General features: G+C 40.2%; 1 protein-coding gene across 5 annotated transcripts in view; it reads left to right on the plus strand.

Moving 5' to 3' along the window:
- Positions 1-6,753: 6,753 nt before the first annotated feature.
- PATJ (PATJ, crumbs cell polarity complex component) overlaps positions 6,754-17,693 on the plus strand; it is a 138,219-nt gene continuing 127,279 nt past the window's right edge. For 4 of the 5 annotated variants that reach the window (XM_017805630.1, XM_017805632.1, XM_017805633.1 and 1 more), the window contains exons 1-8: positions 6,755-6,943; positions 8,068-8,124; positions 8,207-8,373; positions 9,887-10,069; positions 11,396-11,535; positions 13,329-13,527; positions 15,189-15,317; positions 16,953-17,165. In XM_017805630.1, the coding sequence (XP_017661119.1) occupies positions 8,103-8,124; positions 8,207-8,373; positions 9,887-10,069; positions 11,396-11,535; positions 13,329-13,527; positions 15,189-15,317; positions 16,953-17,165 (1,053 nt within the window). In that variant the 5' untranslated portion in view covers positions 6,755-6,943; positions 8,068-8,102. Of the gene's footprint in view, positions 6,944-8,067; positions 8,125-8,206; positions 8,374-9,886; positions 10,070-11,395; positions 11,536-13,328; positions 13,528-15,188; positions 15,318-16,952; positions 17,166-17,693 lie in introns of all 5 variants that reach the window. The other variant, XM_017805634.1, reaches the window with a different exon arrangement.

A 17,693-nucleotide genomic window follows, 5' to 3' on the forward strand; every position in this document is an offset into this window, starting at 1 on the left:
GACATTCCCTGGCAGCCAGGTGGGCCTGATGTGCTGGCACTGTGTCCATCACAACCACAGCACTCCGATTAAGGAAATACTTTGAAATTGTTACTCTATTTTTGCATGAAGTTGTACATTGTTAAAAACGGTTTTTATTTCAATTTTTAAAATTAATAATTAATGCCTGGAGCAGGCAAGCTTTTATCTTCATCAGCATGTGCTCTTTGTAAGGTATTTGGTGGTGATTACAAACCTCTTCCTTTTCTCACTTCCTTAACAGTTATTTAATGCTTTTCTAGCGTGGCTGTTTCAGGTTTTGCTAGGTTGGAAGGAGTCAGTTTTCACTTATGAAGTACTGGGGATGCCAGGCTGTTTATAGGAGATGGAGAAATCATTTGGGGTAAACACACCCAGGAAAGGCAGCACCACTGTCCTAAGTTTACATCAGCTCAAGAAGTGTTTCCTGAAAATTGGACCTAATAAGCTGGAAAAGCAACTCTGAGACAGTACTGATTAGAACATCATCGTTACGCAGACTTTCTGGAAGTCTTTTGGGTTTAATGGGTGTTACTTTGGTTACTTGTCTAGAGTGTCAATACCAATGAAAGGTTTGTCGTGGTCCCAGATACTCAGAATCTGTAAAAGTGTAGATTTAAAACGTGTGGATGGCTGACAAAGAGCCCAGCCAGCGATGTGAAATATTGCCATCTAACAGCTTTTTGGGAGATTTGTGTAAACTGAATTGGCAGCCTGGAGTTCAGCAGGCAAAGTATGCAAATGAAAATTGATACTCCTTTCAGCAACTGGAAGCGAAAGGCCAGGGCTAGAGCACGCTCCGAGATGAACTCAGCCCTCGGAGATGGAGACAGAGGTGCACTGATGGGAAAGTGCTCGGCTCTTCTGTCTGCAGCGCGTCTCTCGGATGGATAAATACACCACTCGCTGTTCATCACTGTCAAGAAAATTGTCACTTCTCACGAGCGCCACATTAATTAAAACTGAGAGTCACGACTGGGAAGTTGGGCGTTTGGAGCTGGAATTTTTTAAAAAGGGGGATGAAACGGTGTGTTCTTAACATGTTGCGTGCTCTAGTGCAACTTTTGCTGCGTAGTAAAAACAGGCACTAGAATGAGGGGAAATCTATGAGAAATTATTTTCCAAATCTCCTGTAGCCCTTACTGTGTGCAACGAGCAGAGCTGTGTGAGATCAGGAAATGAGCTCATGAAACTGTGTAGCAGAATAAAAATTACAATTTGGAGATTTTGAGTACATGTGCGTATATATCTAATTCTTTAAAAATCAGAAAGCAGGCTAACGTACAGGTTTCAGGGACAGAAAGCACCTGCATTTCCTGCAATTAACTAAAATGGTGCCTGTTCAGTATTTTGTGACTAGCGGGAGGAAAACTTTGCTTTTATTGCCATCCCAGGCATTGCACTGTGTTTCTTTGGAAGCTGCAGTGACGTGGTGTGTTTTGGGGTGCTGTTGGGAGCAGCACTGGCTCGGTGCTCTGTGCGGGAAGTCTTTCAATCCCTTAACTCCATCCAAGTAGTTTTCATACGTTTTTTGACGTTCCCTTGTGTGAAGTGGTGACGGGCTGGACTGCTGAGACTGAGCACAGCTCACCTCTGTGGGGAGCGCGAAACAGCTCCTGAATCAAGTTTGGACACCGATTTACTGCAAAAGAGTGAAAAACAAGCTTTTCTACAGTATTTGCACTTGTTTTGCCTTCGCTGGGGAGGTCGGTGGCCATGTGACAGGCAAGGACTATGTGACAGAACCACGACTTATAAACATACTGGGAGGTCAGGATCACCTGAAAACTGATTAAAAAGTTAATTTCTGCTCCGAAGTTTAAGCTCTGCACTTCCCACAGCGGCCAGACCCCGTGTCTCGCTGGTGGGCTCAGCCCCGTCCCCTCCCCGTGCGCTGTCCCCGCACCGCCCGCGGGCCCGGCAGGGCCGGGAGGGGCCGATTCCCGGCCGTCCCTCGGGAGGCGGCTCTCCCGCCGCGCCGCCCCGGCTTCCTGCGCCGCAGGTGAGGCGGGATCGCCCCTCGCTTCCCGCTTCCGCCCAGGTGAGCGCCGGCGGCCATCCCGCCGCTCCCGGCCATCCCGGCATCTCGCCGCTCCCGGCCAGCGCCGCCGCCTCCCGCCCGCAGGTACCGCGGGAGCCCCGCGGGTGGGATGGGATGGGAGGGGGCACGTAGAGTAGGCTCTGCTAGAGGACTTAATTCCCCTTCGGACATGGTGGTGTAGATCCTCGGGTGAAATTATGTTTATAAATATCTAAATGGGGTTAAAAACATCGATATTTATCTGTAATAAATATTCCAACCTGCCAAGAGGATGGATCTCTCTGCTCGGGGATGCCCAGCAATAGGATAAGAGGCAACGGGCTGAAACTGATGCACAGGAAGTTCCACCTGAACATGAGGAAGAACTTCTTTCCTGTGCAGTGAGGGAGCGCTGGGATTGCCCGGAGGGGGTGTGGAGTCTCCCTCACTGTAGATATTCCAAAACCGTCTGAACACAATCCTATGACGTGTGCTCTGGGATGACCTTGATTGAGCAGGGAAGTTGGACCAGATGAACCCACTGTGGTCCCTTCCAGCCTGAAACATTCCGTGATTCTGAGTGTTTCCAACCATCTCCCGCTTCTCCAGTGCCTGACCAATATCTTGCTGTGGACACCACCTTGACCAGGATAGCTGCGGTCAGGGTACCAGCCTGCACTCACCCAGAGACTCCCCACCTCAAAACTCTTTAGGTTTCATGCACTGGAGGTTTTGGCATCATTCTAACACCAAGGCTGTGTTAGGGATGTGATAGAACTGTGTGGCTCCCTATGGATTCTGAAGGCTCTCCCAGGTGCTGGAGACATCTTGGTATCCTGTTGTTGTGCAAACAGTTTGCATTCCTTGGAAAGGCTGGATCGTGATGGGAAGAGCAGAGAAGTAATGCGCCCACTGCAACACTTCCCGTCAGTGCTAGTCAATCCACAGATTCTTAGCAGAGCACGTTTTTGCTTTGTTTAGGGATGATTAATAGGTGTTCCTTGTAAATTTTTGAAGCTTAGAAGCTCAGCATGGTTCCAGGTCTAACAGCCTTGTTTGCCCATGAAGTGATTTGTTAATCATGTACGCTGTCATCATAGTAACTTTAGGATTTATTGGCAAATATCAGTAGAATATCACAATATTTAGCTCTAAAACCAAGTTTTCATGAGCTTTGTGAGAACAGGTTTTGAGACCATGTTATTGCTTCATGGAGAGCAGCTTTGGCATGAGCTCACCCTTCTATTAGACGACAGAGAACCTACACCGGCACTTCCCTAGGGGCTGAAGTCCGCAGGAATTCAGGTTCTGCTTGTTAAAAGTTAGCATGCCTGGAGAGTGAGTAAGACTCCTCTTGATCTGCATGGGGACTGGTAATCACAGGTGCAGAGTGTTGGGTTTTCTTCACTTTCCTCATCCTGCAGTCACTGATCATATGTAAAAACAGGACTTGCGCAAGTTTCCCATGGAGTATTTTTTATTTTTTAACAATATTTACCTTTGACCTACTGTACCCTGGAGATGTGTGGTGTATCTGTGTTCAGGTACTTGCAGAAGTGTTCATTTGTTTCTTTCTAATGCCTGGAGCAGTCGGTGCTGCTCCACAGCATTTTTTATAAATCCTTCAGCATTGCACAGAGCAGCAGGTTCTGGTGGTTTCATCAGAAAGCTGTGAGCATGCTATGCTTGCTTGGACTGAATTTTTCTGTACATTATGAGAAAAACTGAGCATAACATGTAGGTCAGCAAACTATGGGTTAGAATAGTGTTTTTTTCACACTGTGTACTCGCTTGATGGCATGTAAATATAGTTTTGAATATCTGAAGTTACAGGTGATGCTATGTTAGGACAATTTAGGATTAAGATCACACTAACAAATCCTGTTTTCCCTTGCTTTTGCTTTTACTTTTTTATCAACTCTGAGACTGAAATTTTCCAAGTCAGAGGTCTCTCTGATGAGGAATATGATATGCAGCTTAGTCACTCCTGATAACAGGGCCAGGAAAAATTCCAACTGCATTAGTGCAGAAAGGTGACTTTGGATTGGGATGAACCCTTGGCTGTTGCTGTGGCAGACTGCTCAGGTTGGCTGTGTTAGAAGCCTTTGAAAAATAGCAGCAGTTAGTTAGCACTTTTGGATTTTAATGTCCAAAAAGGTTTCAGCCAGGCTGAGTGGGGAGGAGACCATCCCATGAGGCAGGACTTTTCCCATAAGGATGCAGGTTGTTCGAGGCCAAGTTGAAGGATGTGGCACAGAAGTGGTTGTAGGTGAGTGGGGAGGAATGGGCAGAAGAATCTCTTCTGGTTAAACCATGTCCTCCTCCAGACCCCAGCAGCACACTCATTCCCATCTTTCAGCAGCCCTTTTTGGAGGGCAGGTGTTTGTCATGGGATGTCGTGTTCCCTCTGACTCTGGGATGCTCCAGGGTCGAGCGCTCCGTGTCTCCATGCAAGTGGCAGTGTCCAGAAGGGGGCTGATGGCAATGGAAGACTTAAACCTTTCGTCTCTTCTGATGACCTCTGCTGGCATCAGCACGGGGGAACTCCTTTTTCCTAAGTGTGCTTTTGAAGAAGATCCAAGTCTTGGGATTTCATACAAAACCTTATGAAGCTTTCCTGCTCCCTCAAATGAGTTGAGTTCAGTTCTCAGAAGACATTGAAACTCCAAGTTCATGCTGTGCTGGAGTGTGGGGCATGTCCTGGGGTTAGAAAACACCCAACTTCCTTAAATTCATCAATTTCTCAATGATTTTATGGCTATATTGGGAGCTGTGACATAAATGTTGAACTGAGGTTTGTACTTTTGTCTACCCATAAGATAAATAAATGTCTGTAGAACTCAGACTGGAGCAGAGAAAGTTGAATGTGGGGTGAATGAACTGATTTTAACAAGACAAACTAGAGTGTTTTCGATCATTCTTCAAATTTAACACCTAGGAATGGACTTTCTAATTTAGCAACGGTATGTTGACACTGTGTTCTGACCTAGGGTGTGTTTGGAAAATGTGTAATGATAACGTTTGTGCTCCTGAACATAAAGAGAACAATAATACATGGATTTGTGAGTTTCTGTGGTGCCCAAAAGCCAGTCTTAGAGACCTGTCCTCAACTGTCCATTACTTGAAAACTCCAAATTAATTTATGTTTTCAGGGATCCCTTCACATCAGAAGGAGCTGTTTATTTTTTTTTCCCCACTCTCTTTTTATGAAAGAAAGGAGAACAAAGAAATACTGCGGGTGGTTTTAATGTATTGCAGAAAAAAAAAATCATTAAAAAGCATTGCAAGCTGGCTGAAGGCCAGTTTTGATCACGAGGAATCCCAAAGTGCTGTGTAAACCTGAACTGTAACACGAGGTCCACTTGGGCATCCACCAGCACGAGTAGCTCTTAGTGACACTTTGGAGCAGCTCAAGCTGAAACTTTCTTTAATCTTCCCCCCCCCCCCTTTTTGCACCTCCTTCTCCAGGGAACTTCAGCCTCAATGGAGCCTAGATCTCTCACCTGCATTCTTCTCCTTAAATTTAAATCTCCAATTTCTTTGGGTCTGACCCCATCATCATAACTGCTGTTGTTACACCCCCTGTAGGGGGAAGAAGATTAATCTTGGGGACGGTCAGGGTGGCACTGAGGCTATTTTGGTGTGGGACGGGTGTTTCTCATGGTGCAGTTTGCTTCTGCTGCAAGGTATGGGCACATCCCTGTCCCTTCTCGTCCCCCTCTGCCAGTGCTGGCAGCTCAGAGCTAACTGGGCAGAAAACTCACCCTACCAAAACGTGAAGGATTTTTTCTGCATGTTTAGCTCCCTGTTCCAGCTCACTATGGGATCAGATGAATGGAGATGGAAAGGGAAGAATAAATGCATGAAAGAGGGCTGGGGAGCTGGACCAGCCTCTTGGCTTTGGCTCTTAGATGGGCATGGTGCTGTCAAGTCGTTGTTTCCTGCCATGCTGGATTTCTTTCCTGCGTTTAGTCTTTTCTTCACCCCACTGCTGGTTTAAAGGTATTCCAGGCCACTTTTCCTCATAGGAGTTATTTTCCATCCGTTTCTGATTTTGGTTTACTTGCTTTAGAGTTTTTTTTTTCCTCTTTTATCTGCTGGTGTGAGGTAGAAAGAGGAGGGAAGCGAATGGGGGGAAGTAAAAGTCGGAAGAAAGAACAAATTTCCATATTCTTTGTCCTGCTTTGTTAAGGTTCATACAGTATTTTTAGTCGAGGAGGTTAAGTTTTGTCTTTTTGGTTTAGATGAAGACTCAGGAGTGTGTAAGGAAATGGCGTTTTCGTCTGTTCTTCAAAACCAGATCTCTGCACAGAATCAAAGGCTGCTGTGCTCTTAGAAGTGTTTTATTTTGAATGGAAAAGAAAATAAAGCTGCAGCACTTCCAAAAGTTCAGATGCATTCCTGAAAATCTTTCAGGGGTTGTATGGCTTTGCTGCTTCAACTCTTGCTATGAGTTTGATTTAAAATGACCTCCTAAATCTGTTAATAGTCTTGCAAAGCAACTAATTTTGCCTGGCCCTGGGTCGAAACAACACAAACCCACCGACTTCTGCAGGAATTCCTTCAGGAGCCAAAGGTGCTTAGATATGCACAGCAAAGGGTGCATAAATCTAAAATTGTGGTTTGTGACAAACCTGTGTCCGCTTATTTTTTTCATTAGGTAAATCAACTTAATACGACTCTGCAGAAGAGACGCTACTCACCTGCATAATTAATATTTCGTTAAATTTAACAGTGTCCTCCAAGAACTCCAGATGTTTTCCATGTGAGCACAGACAGTGTCAGCGGCAGAGCTGAAAGGATCAGAGGTCCTGCTGGGAGAGAGCCCTTGGGATGTGCTTACCCTGGTGTCACATTTACCATATGACCCTTTCTGCTCTTGAATTGCAAGATTAAAAAAGCAATGTAAAGAGCTTTTTTTATATAGATATAGATATAGCTATTTATATAGATATAGCTATTTTTGTACCAAAATAATTCCAAATATATAATTCTGAAATTACATGGTTATAGACTGGATATAATTAAAATTATGTAAATTGTACTGTTAAATGGCTGACTTCTTTCAGAGGAGCTTGTACTACGTGAAGAAATCTTGTTCCTCATGTGTGTTTTGGTAGAGCTGCCTTGATAGATTTCAGAATGACAGGCTCCACTTCAACTTAATAGCATGCAAGCAAGGGTACAAATTTATCATCGCTGCTAATTGCAAGTCTGTTGTTTTTATACTGCCATCTAGGCCTCAGCCCCAGTTGGAGACCTGTTCTATTTGGCACTGTGGAGAAGCTTTATAAAGGATATTCTGCCCCTTAAAAGGTTGATAAAGGATATTTTGCTACTTGAAAGCTTGTCATGTACATAGAAAAGAGAAAGGCAATCTCCTGCAGGAGGAGAGAACAGGCTTCTTTCACCTGTTTCCACCACTGAGGCTGTGATTAGAATTGATCTTCCTTAGGAACGTGTTAGAATAGGGATTAATTTGCCCAATCCGGGGCCTTAATTCTCTGCTGTCCCATGAGTGGAGGAAATTTCATTGTTTTGTAAAGAAACACAAGGTTTCACCTACATTGCCATTCAGCAGGGCTGAGCTATCATGAGAAGAATGTACTGTCTACAAATAATTAATCAGAGTAAAAGTATCTTCCAAATAATAGCTAGATTTTAGCTCTGTGTCAATATTCAAAATAATTTGGTTAAACATAACTATGTCTCAGTTTTCTTTCCTTTTCAGTCTGTTTTTATAACTGCATTTTTACTCATATTTGAAAGTTGTTTGTATTCCTTTCTGTGTGTGAAAGGAAAAGTACACAGAGCAAGGAAAAATTTTTAGGTGTGCTTAGGCTACAGTGCAGTTAGGTATGTTGAGAGCTTTGTTGAATAGTTGGGGTAAACAACTGGGGGTGGTATTTTTTTTCTATTAAATTCGTTGTAGTTAGCTTAGTATTTTATTATTGCATTTATCGTGTGTTACTATTCTGTTTGGATATATCATTTATTAATTTGATTTTTTTATTTTAAATCTCATCTAGGTTATTCTGAGGTTATTCCAAAAATACCCCTCAACATGCCTGAAAACCCTGCGGCAGGTATGTGCTCTGAAAGTGATTGCTTTTGTGGGGCAGTGAGTAAGGAAGCTCCATTTCTAACCTGGACTCCTTTGTGGTGCAGATAAGCAGCAGGTGCTGCAGATTCTGGATCGTCTGCAAGCAAAACTGCATGAGAAAAGGGATTCCCAACACCAGGAAAACCTGGCTGTTTTACGGAACACCCTCAGGAGCCCCTTGTTTAACCAGATACTGACTCTCCAGCAATCCATCAAGCAACTGAAGGAACAAGTGAGTGTAAAATTACAGTTGTTGGTGCGATGATAACTATGGGCAGCATGGAACTTAAATCATGATGTGTAGGCGTGTGTTAACGAGGGCGCTCTTGTTAATAAGCTGTAACATGGTGTGAGTGAATGTTGGGCTTTTTTTCTTTTGTGAAGCTGATATCAACAGTCGCTGCTGAAATGAGAAGTGGTTTTGCAACAAACAGGTCAAAGGGCAATGTGCTTTGAAAGGAATGCAGGAGAGGCAGGTGTTGGGAACCACATCGATCAGAAAAAAGCATCTGTGAAAGACATCAGCTCCAGTACTTTGAGTTCTGGACAGTGTTGGACTGGGATCCTTTGTTTTCCAGAGAAGCTAAATACGTTTATCAGCTCACTGGCAGCATCTTTCCTCTTTAAAAGACATCATTGCTTCAGTTCCTGTTAATTTGTACGAGAATGGTTAACCTGCTTTGGGAAAGAAAGTCTAGAAAACCCCTCCTAAAGATTTCACACTGCAGTTAACTTAAAATCAGAAGCAAAAGCTCAAAGTCAGGGCCTGAGCAGCAGCAATCCCTGTCTTGGCTGCACCTGCCCAGCTGCAGATGTAGTGGGGTGGTGTTAGGGGGACAAGGCCACCTTGCTGTGATTGCCAAATGTGTTTCACATATTCCTCCCTGGGTGGCTTGGTGATGGCTGTGACATTCATTATCCGTTCTTGCCATATTCCCATACGTTCTGCATCTCTTCTTCCTTCCAGAGCTTGAATGCGTGTCTGCATACTATTAAAAAAATGTATAAAAATACAAGTATATTTAAGATGTGACTGTGACATAGTGGATGTTACATCCAGAATGTTAGGAATTCGCATATCTAGAAAATTTAGATTTTCTTGAAATTCTATTTAAGGATGGGCAGTTTCATTCAGGATGAGATTTTCCAGTTTATTATATCACACTTGGAATATTTCTGCATTTCTTCATTATCAGTCAGGACTAGAACTGCAAGTTCTAGCAGTGATAGCATGTTCAGTGGTAGCTAGTTTATACCAAGGCTCTCTCTGGGGAAGGGATAATACAGACCAGGCCTTGGGCTCCTGAGTGACTCTCGGAGTATTTGGATTTTTGTGCCAAAATTTTGTACTGATTTGCCTGACAATTGCAACAGTGCTTGAGTGCCTCTTTAACGTTTGCTGCTTTTGCATGTGTTGTTTCTGAAATATCAGAGTGAAAAGAGGATAACAGGCATAGGCAGGGAAGACGCATGAAAGAAACGAAGAAAAAAGTGGAGTAGAAACACAGCTGGAAAACTCAGAGAACTTTCCTTCTGAAAAACAGTTTAAATTTTATATAGTAGCTTGGTTGTAGCTTAAATTTTAACGCTGCCTAATTTATACAGGTGCGTATATTTGTGTGAATAGGCATATATGAACATGCGTACATTTGTTTCTTTGGCAGTCTGCAAACAGAATAGTATATGTGGAAATCCCTTCTTTTGTTTTTTTATAGTTTTCCCACATCTTTGTTCATTTTTAACAGCTCAATTACATGCCTCCTGACCGCTCGGTAGATTTTGATTTTACTAAGAGAGGGCTGCTCGTGTTTGCTGACAAATCAGTCGCTGCTGGGACACCTTGCAGTTCACCTGGACCCAAAACACCTCCCTTCACTCCAAACCTGGGAGTTAATGAATTTAACATGATCATCCAACAAATGGCAAAGGTAAGGCTCTCCAAACTTATTTTGCTTCAGGAGTACATTTTCACAATACTTTTTTGTTGTGTTTCTGGGATCGTGGTGCCTCCTAACCAGTACAGAGTAGAAGTGTGCTGCAGAAAACTTTACCCTGTGGAAGATAAAGTCAGCGGTAGAAAGAAGTGGTTTGGTGGCTTGTTTTGTTTTTTCTTTCCTTGCCAATTTTTTTTTTGTCTTGCTTCCTGCCGCATGCCCCAACACAGTAAAGAAGTTTCAGTTGCCAGAAAATGCTTTTGGTATTTGATGACACTTAGTTGAAAATGGACATTTTCAGCAGAAACTTGTTTTGATGGAGACACTTGTTTTATCAAGTATATTTTGAATTGGAAATGTGCCAACTTTGTTAATACACGAGCAGTGTGAAGGATTAAAAGAAGTAGCATGTAATATTTTATTTAACTCTTCATTTAGTTTGGCTTAACTTTGCCATGTGGATTGTGACAACTTGTGATTTAAAACTGTACAAATTCTATAAGAATTTGTACAGGTGCAGACATCCACACACGTGGGATTGGCATTTATACCACAAATGTATTGTTCTGTGTTACTCTGAACCATTAATTTAATTGGTTAGTCATGCCTTTCTGTATTAAGTAACTGTTGCTAATTGACTACCTTAATGTAGCTGTAATATTTTGAGCATAACTCTTCTCATTAGAATGTCATTAACTCATCAGATAAAAGATTTAGCAGTAAAGACTGCATGTTATTTTGGATAAAGCAGCTGTGATAGTAGTGCATTCTCTGAATAATATTTCCCAGTAAACAACCCCAGAAATCTTGTATTAAAACTGAAAAACAGGCAGTTGCAAAAGCAAACTTTTTTAACATTAAGTGTGAAGTTGCAGGGAGGGGAAGGAAATTAATTTCTCTATTTAAAAAATACAGTCTTTTGAATGCACACCTAAAAATCAGCATTTAAAGCAAGGGGAGCCAAAAGACAAGTAATTTAGTTCAGCTATGCAGCATTTCCAGAAATCCCAAATATATTGCTCTAGACAGCACTTCTTTCATAGTTCTCATCCAGTTTGGAATTCATCTCATAATGTGAATGAAGTGTGAAAGCAGCTCTTAAATTCCCTGAGGTTTCAGAACCTCAGAATGCTTGCATATCCAATACGTTGCTATATTAAAAATAATAAATGGAGGAGCTTTTATAGAAATAACATATTCAGTATTTTACCTTTCTTTAGTCTTAGGAGGAGAATAATTCTTCCTGTGTTCATAAGTTTTAAACTAGCTCATTCTATTGCATTAAAAATTAGTAAATAATTTTATTTTCTGTTTTATTAGGGAAGACAAATAGAATCAATAAAGATTGATAAACCTTCTGTTGGAGGTCTTGGATTTAGTGTGGTTGCTCTTAAAAATCCCAGCGTGGGAGAAGTTGGTATCTTTGTCAAGGAAGTCCAGCCAGGAAGCATAGCTGACAGGTGAGATCTTTATAATTGTGTTGGAAAATTGTACTTTCCATGGAGGGAAAAGTTACAACATTCACATTGAAAACTCCATCAGAATAACATGTTTATCTGGGTTATCTGGTGGGGTGTTTTGGTGGTGGTATCTTGAATTCTGGCTTTTCAACTGAAGGGACTCATGTTTTGAGGATCAGATTTTCAGATGAGTTTTAAATATCTGAGCAATTCATAAATGGAATTTCCAGAAGCCATGACTCACTTTAGAGAATCTTGAGAACTGATTAAAAAAAACAAAAGAAAACTCAGAAAAGAATACAAGGAAAATAAAAATTAGATTCCTTTTTAATTTTTATGCATTGTGTCCCTGAAAGATTTTACCCCCCCTTGTTCCTTTATTTATGTGCCGCTGACAATGCCCTATTTATAGTTGGTTTTACCGTTTGTTTCCTGTGTAAATTTAGATCCACTTCTCCCGACAGATCCCTGCACAGATGTCATCATAGAATCAAGGCTTCAGGCAGTTTCTTCCTGTATTGTCTGTGGGTTTTCACCCAACAACAAAAGGCAGAGCAATCCTTTAAAAATAAAATGTGATTGTAAAACCACAAGAGTTGGCATGAGACAAATGCAGTGCTTGGAATTATGTTTCAAGAAAATGTGTCTAGATTTCAAGTCATTGGTGTCACTTTTTAAATAACACATGTCAGGAAGTGCCAACACAGGATGACAAAAAGAGTGGGGAGAGGTTGGAATGATAATGGCGATGGGCCCACAGAGAACACACCAGAGAACACTTAAAGAAAAGCATATTAAGGCTCTTTCAAAGTGGAGACAGATGGACTGATCCGGATGTCAAAAGGAGGGTGAATATCTCACTTTAGGATTTGATGACCTGCTGCTCACTTTCTTTGATGAGAGAATCTAAAATATGGTTAGTGCTCGAAGAAAGTGATTTCTGGGAAACATTTTAAACATGGCATGATAAAAAGGAAGTTTAAAATGCCTTAGTTAAGATGTGCAGTTACATTGTTTGAGAGTTTATAAATTTCCCCAGCATGCTTCCCATTTTGCTTCTGAGACAAGATCTCCTGGAGATTTTTTTTGGATTCCTACAGAGCTTTGAAGGCAGTGTCTGTCTATGTAACAGTTTGGTCTCGTGCTCAGAATGAATATTTAATAAAGGAGATGAGTGATGGTTTCTCTCTTGTCACAAATCTAAATTCATCACTGGGATGAATTAACTGTGAAATTTACATTATGTCAAGGTAGCAACTGAACTGTGTATTGCTCAAAGAAAGTTTCATGTGTGAAGCTTGATACTATAAATTTTAAGTAAAATATAAGTATGCAGCTCATTGATCTTTAGATTAAATAATGATACAAAACAATATCAAAGCCTGAGTTGTGGATGCTTAGAGATAGTAGCATGTAGTGCTAAACACAATGAAGAATAGTTCCTAGTTTATTGTTTAACTACAAAACTAATTTTTTTCTGCTTTGTAGTTCAATATTAGCAAGAAAGGATGAGGGAATTTCAATTAATTTTGAGTAGAAGCAAAATAAAAAAATTGAAGAGATTTTTGTACCATGATAAAGCTGGAACACAATGTGTCTGGGCGTTGCAGTTTACAGTGTGAATTGCATGTAGTTTGGAATTTGGTGAAGACATCCTAATAACCAGATTTTTAAAATATATAAACGTTCAACCTTGCACAACTATGTATTTTGCATGTTCGTATTTAAATTACATGAGCCCGATGTGAAGTCACTCTGGTGCATTAAAAAATTGCTTTCAATGTTTTGTTAAGGGATCAAAGACTGAAGGAAAATGACCACATACTGGCCATTAATTGCACCCCATTGGATCAGAACATTTCCCATCAGCACGCCATTGCCCTCCTCCAGCAATCCACAGGATCCCTGCATCTGGTCGTGGCCAGGGAGCCAGTTCAAGGGAACAGCAGAACTTCAGCTGTCTTATTAAGTGATGTAAATCCACCTGAGACTGTGAGTTGTTGTAATACTGTCAAAATCAGATTTTGAACTGTGCTGGATATTTTGTTCATGTCTCTTAAGTGTTTGTGTTAGCAAGTTTTACATGCAGGGATTTTTTGCTTTAATCAGATTTTATATGTGATGACATTTCATTTATACTCACCGTGCAGTAAGTGTGAGGCTTCCATTGCAAAGCTGCATGGAGCTGTTATAAAATAGATCCTGGGTTTTTATGGGATAGCAGAAGCTTTAATAGATCACCATATTCTTAGCAGCAGGGTCTGTTCAGCATAGGCTGGGTAAAACATTTTATGAGTATACTCAGCTGAAACCTACTTGAGCTCAGCAATTAAAGGTGCTCTGATTACATCTTAAAAGAGAGTAAAAGTAACCTGTCATGAACACTGTTTGAAATATCCCAACCAATTTAAACTTACACTGTTCAAACGAAAAAGCCTTGTCTTTGTTTTAAAAAACAAACAGAAATTACCTGTAAAGAACCTCTCAGTCACTGTTTATTTATCAGGGGTTTATTTTATCTGCAAATTTCATTAATTGTGAACTCATTTTGTTTTCCTGACAAAGGAGAGCTTGTCACTGGGACAGGTAATAAATTAGGGCTGAACTTCCATCTGTGTTCTACTGATATGTTCCATGTGGACCAGATTCCACTGAATTTGGTCAAATTGCACGTCTAAATTCAGGGATTGCAATATTGGAATCTTAATTTATTATGCTAGTAGATTTTGATGGAAATCTGGGTAAAAGCAGCGCTTTTCCGTATTCTCAGTAATTATTTCCCTCATGATTATTACAGAAGTAGTGAAATCTGAAGGCTTTAGTGGATAATCAATATTGTTTATTGCACTGAAAATTTTAAAGAATTAAACTTTAACTGCTTTTTCATTGAAAGATCTGCACTGAACAGACTAACAAAATAAAATACAAATATATATCTCTACAGGGGGTCCTTAAATTTCTTTTATGATATTTAACTGGCTTTGGCAAAGATTTTCAGTATGCTAATAAATCCTTTATTCACAGAAGACTTAAATCTGCCTACTCTGCTCCATTTTGGTTTCTATGAGATATTAATCTGACAGAAACATTGGCTGGGTTTGGGTTGCTTAACAGCTTTGTTATTTTCAGATTGTCTTGTAGAACATAAGGTCACGGTACAGTGTAGCTTGGAAAATTTGCTTCCAATTCAGTATGGCAGAATATTGTGTTGTGCTATTAATTCAGTACTGGTGGTGTTTAGAGTAAGTGGAATAACAGAAATAAGAATTTGGGCAAGGCTAAGTGAAAACTAGGCCAGTGCAAGCTCCTTGCCCCTGTTTTTCCCTCTTGTTTATAGTGTTCTTGATTTATGAAAAACTGAAAGGATAGTTTTCATTTTGGCAGGAAAATCTCAAAATTGCTTTTTCCTAGTCAAGCTTTTTCCTAGTATCCTGTTATCCTGAAAGTGAAGGACAAACTGTGTGTTTAAAAACAGATGATAAATCCCACTGCGTATTTATAAGGAAATGGAGCTGAGTGAACAAAATCCCACAGATCTCCAATATGTGGGGTAGAGAGAGAAAATTGCTCTGATTAATTCTCGTCATTCACGTGAAAGTGAGAAACATTAATGATCGACTCAAATTAAAATCTCCTGTTTTTATTAATTGCAGATTCACTGGGGCCACATTGAAGACGTTGAGCTGATTAACGATGGTTCGGGATTAGGCTTTGGAATTGTAGGAGGAAAGTCAAGTGGAGTAGTTGTAAGAACGATTGTTCCTGGGGGATTAGCAGATCGGGTAATTTGTTATATTATGTCACTTCTTGTTTGATTGTAAAGTATAATTAACTGGTTTTGACAGTCTTAAAATAAACTAATATATTTAAACAAAAGGAAGCTGATAGCATCAAAGTCTGAATGCCAACATATACTTCATAAATAAATATGTTGAAGGTATGATTGAGGAGAAAGTCAGCACCTGATATAAATTAAGTTGTTTTTCAGACATGCTTTGGCTTTTGTAACATTGTTGAACATGCAGAAATTCTGAGAAGTTGTCTCATATTTTCAATACTTTTTATATTTTCAGTTTTTGGTCAGTGTGGGGGAGGACAAAAACACTGTAGAATTTGACAGCATCTATAGGGACAAACTCTCCAAATGAATTGTTAGGCAAGAGGATCTGTTCTATTGAAGTCATTGCATTACAAGATTTAGTTTAGAGATTGAAAATGTCCTGTTTGTAGTGGATTTCATTTCCAGGGGTTTTGATCCCTGCCTTGCAATCTGACCGGTTCAGGGAGACACTTAGGTTTGATGCAAAGGCTTTTGGAGCTCCTGATACTTTCTGAAGTTGCACGGGTACAGTTTTCAACCTTTGATTGCTCATATTTAAAGACTCAGTGCTAAGTGTTGCTGCATTTAAGAGCAGAACACTTGCAATAACAAAACAGATTTGGATTTTTTAAGTGAATTTGATCATAGTGAGTTACAATAGCTGAAGACTGGAACTCATACAGACAAAGAGAGAGGCTAGGGTACTTCCTATAGTATAGGATGGAAATAAAAACTAGAAATTTGAAGAACTTTACTGGACAATGTTGGCTTTTGCTTGACTGTATCCCCCTGAACCTGTTCTGTATAAACGAGTATTTCTTAATTATTGTCTAACACCTGTTTTGCTGTAAGGAATGAAGTGTTTTGGCTACCAATGAAGCATGTAAGTTAAGAACTCACCACATCATTCTCAACTGAATGAGGACATCATTAAGAACATGTGAAATAATGATGCATATACATGTTAAAATTGGATGACTTTGTAAATGAGTTTGAGTTGGTTCTGGGAATAACTCTGTGATTGCTGTATAAATCAATGCACTGAAGCTGGTGGAGCTGTGCTGATCAATACTAGCTGAGGATTTGGTCCTAGGAATGCTTGCTTATAATAGAAATTATGATATTAGTCATGAATCATAATTATCAGGTAAAAATGGTTTATATGTAGTCTTGTTAGCTTCACTGGATTTACTCACTCAAGTTGGAGTTATTCATATGAGAAAAGAATTGCCAGGCTAATATAGAAGTATTAGGAAAAAGTCTAAAAAGTCCTAAATCAAAATGCTGTGCTTTCATTCTAGCCCCTGTCCTGTGAGGATTGTTCTATGAAATAGCAATACATGACAATTTGTGAGATTATAAAACATTGTTGCTCTCTGTTTTCTCCTAAACGAGCAAAACAGTGGAAAAAACAGATCATGATTGTGCAAACGAGTCCTTGAATTATTTAGTATGTTGCCATGGTGGTCAGTTTGCTGGTGTTTTCTCACATTGGTTCTCATGGCCATGAAGATGCCATAAAGTTTCAGTTTTGTAATGGAACAGATATTTTATATATAGCTTGGAAACATTTTTTCAATTTTATTTGTATTTGAAGGATGGGAGGCTCCGAACAGGAGATCACATCTTACAGATTGGAGGGACCAATGTGCAAGGAATGACAAGTGAGCAAGTTGCCCAAGTGCTGAGAAACTGTGGGAATTCTGTTAGGATGATTGTTGCAAGGGACCCCAAGTGTGAAGTCATGGAGGCTCCACCAACTCCTGTGAGCTGGCCAGTCAGCACATTACCTTCCCTTCAAAATGGAAATGTAAGTACCTGCTGCTTCCTTATGACATTTTTAAGTATGTTTGTGGCTTGTGATCAGAAAGGAAAGAGAGAACAGAGTGTTCTTGAGACCTAAAGTACTACTTCTCTCTTGAGTTTCCAGATATCGTGTGCTTGTATTTAAGTGGTCATTATTATAGCCCTGCCTTCTATAATTTTTCCCTTTTTCCTGTATGTTATTAATACCTGTAATCTTGGGATTGGAATGACCAGCTTTACAGAATTTATTTCAGAGTGGATAATTTAATTACCAAGACCATAAACATTATCGATAAGTGGTACTTTTAGTTCTCCTTCTTAGCTCATTAAATTTTTGCTAATCAATCATTTGTAAGTGGATTTAAAACTGGACTCTGAATTTGCCTGCTCTGAAATCCAGAGCGCCACGGCCACACCAGAATTATTCAGCACAATCATCTTTTTATGAAACATAAGTGTAATGTTTTCATAGTCTACGCTACTGTCTGTGATAGGAAATATATCTAAAAATTTTGAAACTTGTTTTAGCAAA

The sequence above is a fragment of the Lepidothrix coronata genome, unplaced genomic scaffold, assembly GCF_001604755.1.
Source record: "Lepidothrix coronata isolate B3197 unplaced genomic scaffold, Lepidothrix_coronata-1.0 Scaffold12, whole genome shotgun sequence".
NCBI lineage: Eukaryota > Metazoa > Chordata > Aves > Passeriformes > Pipridae > Lepidothrix > Lepidothrix coronata.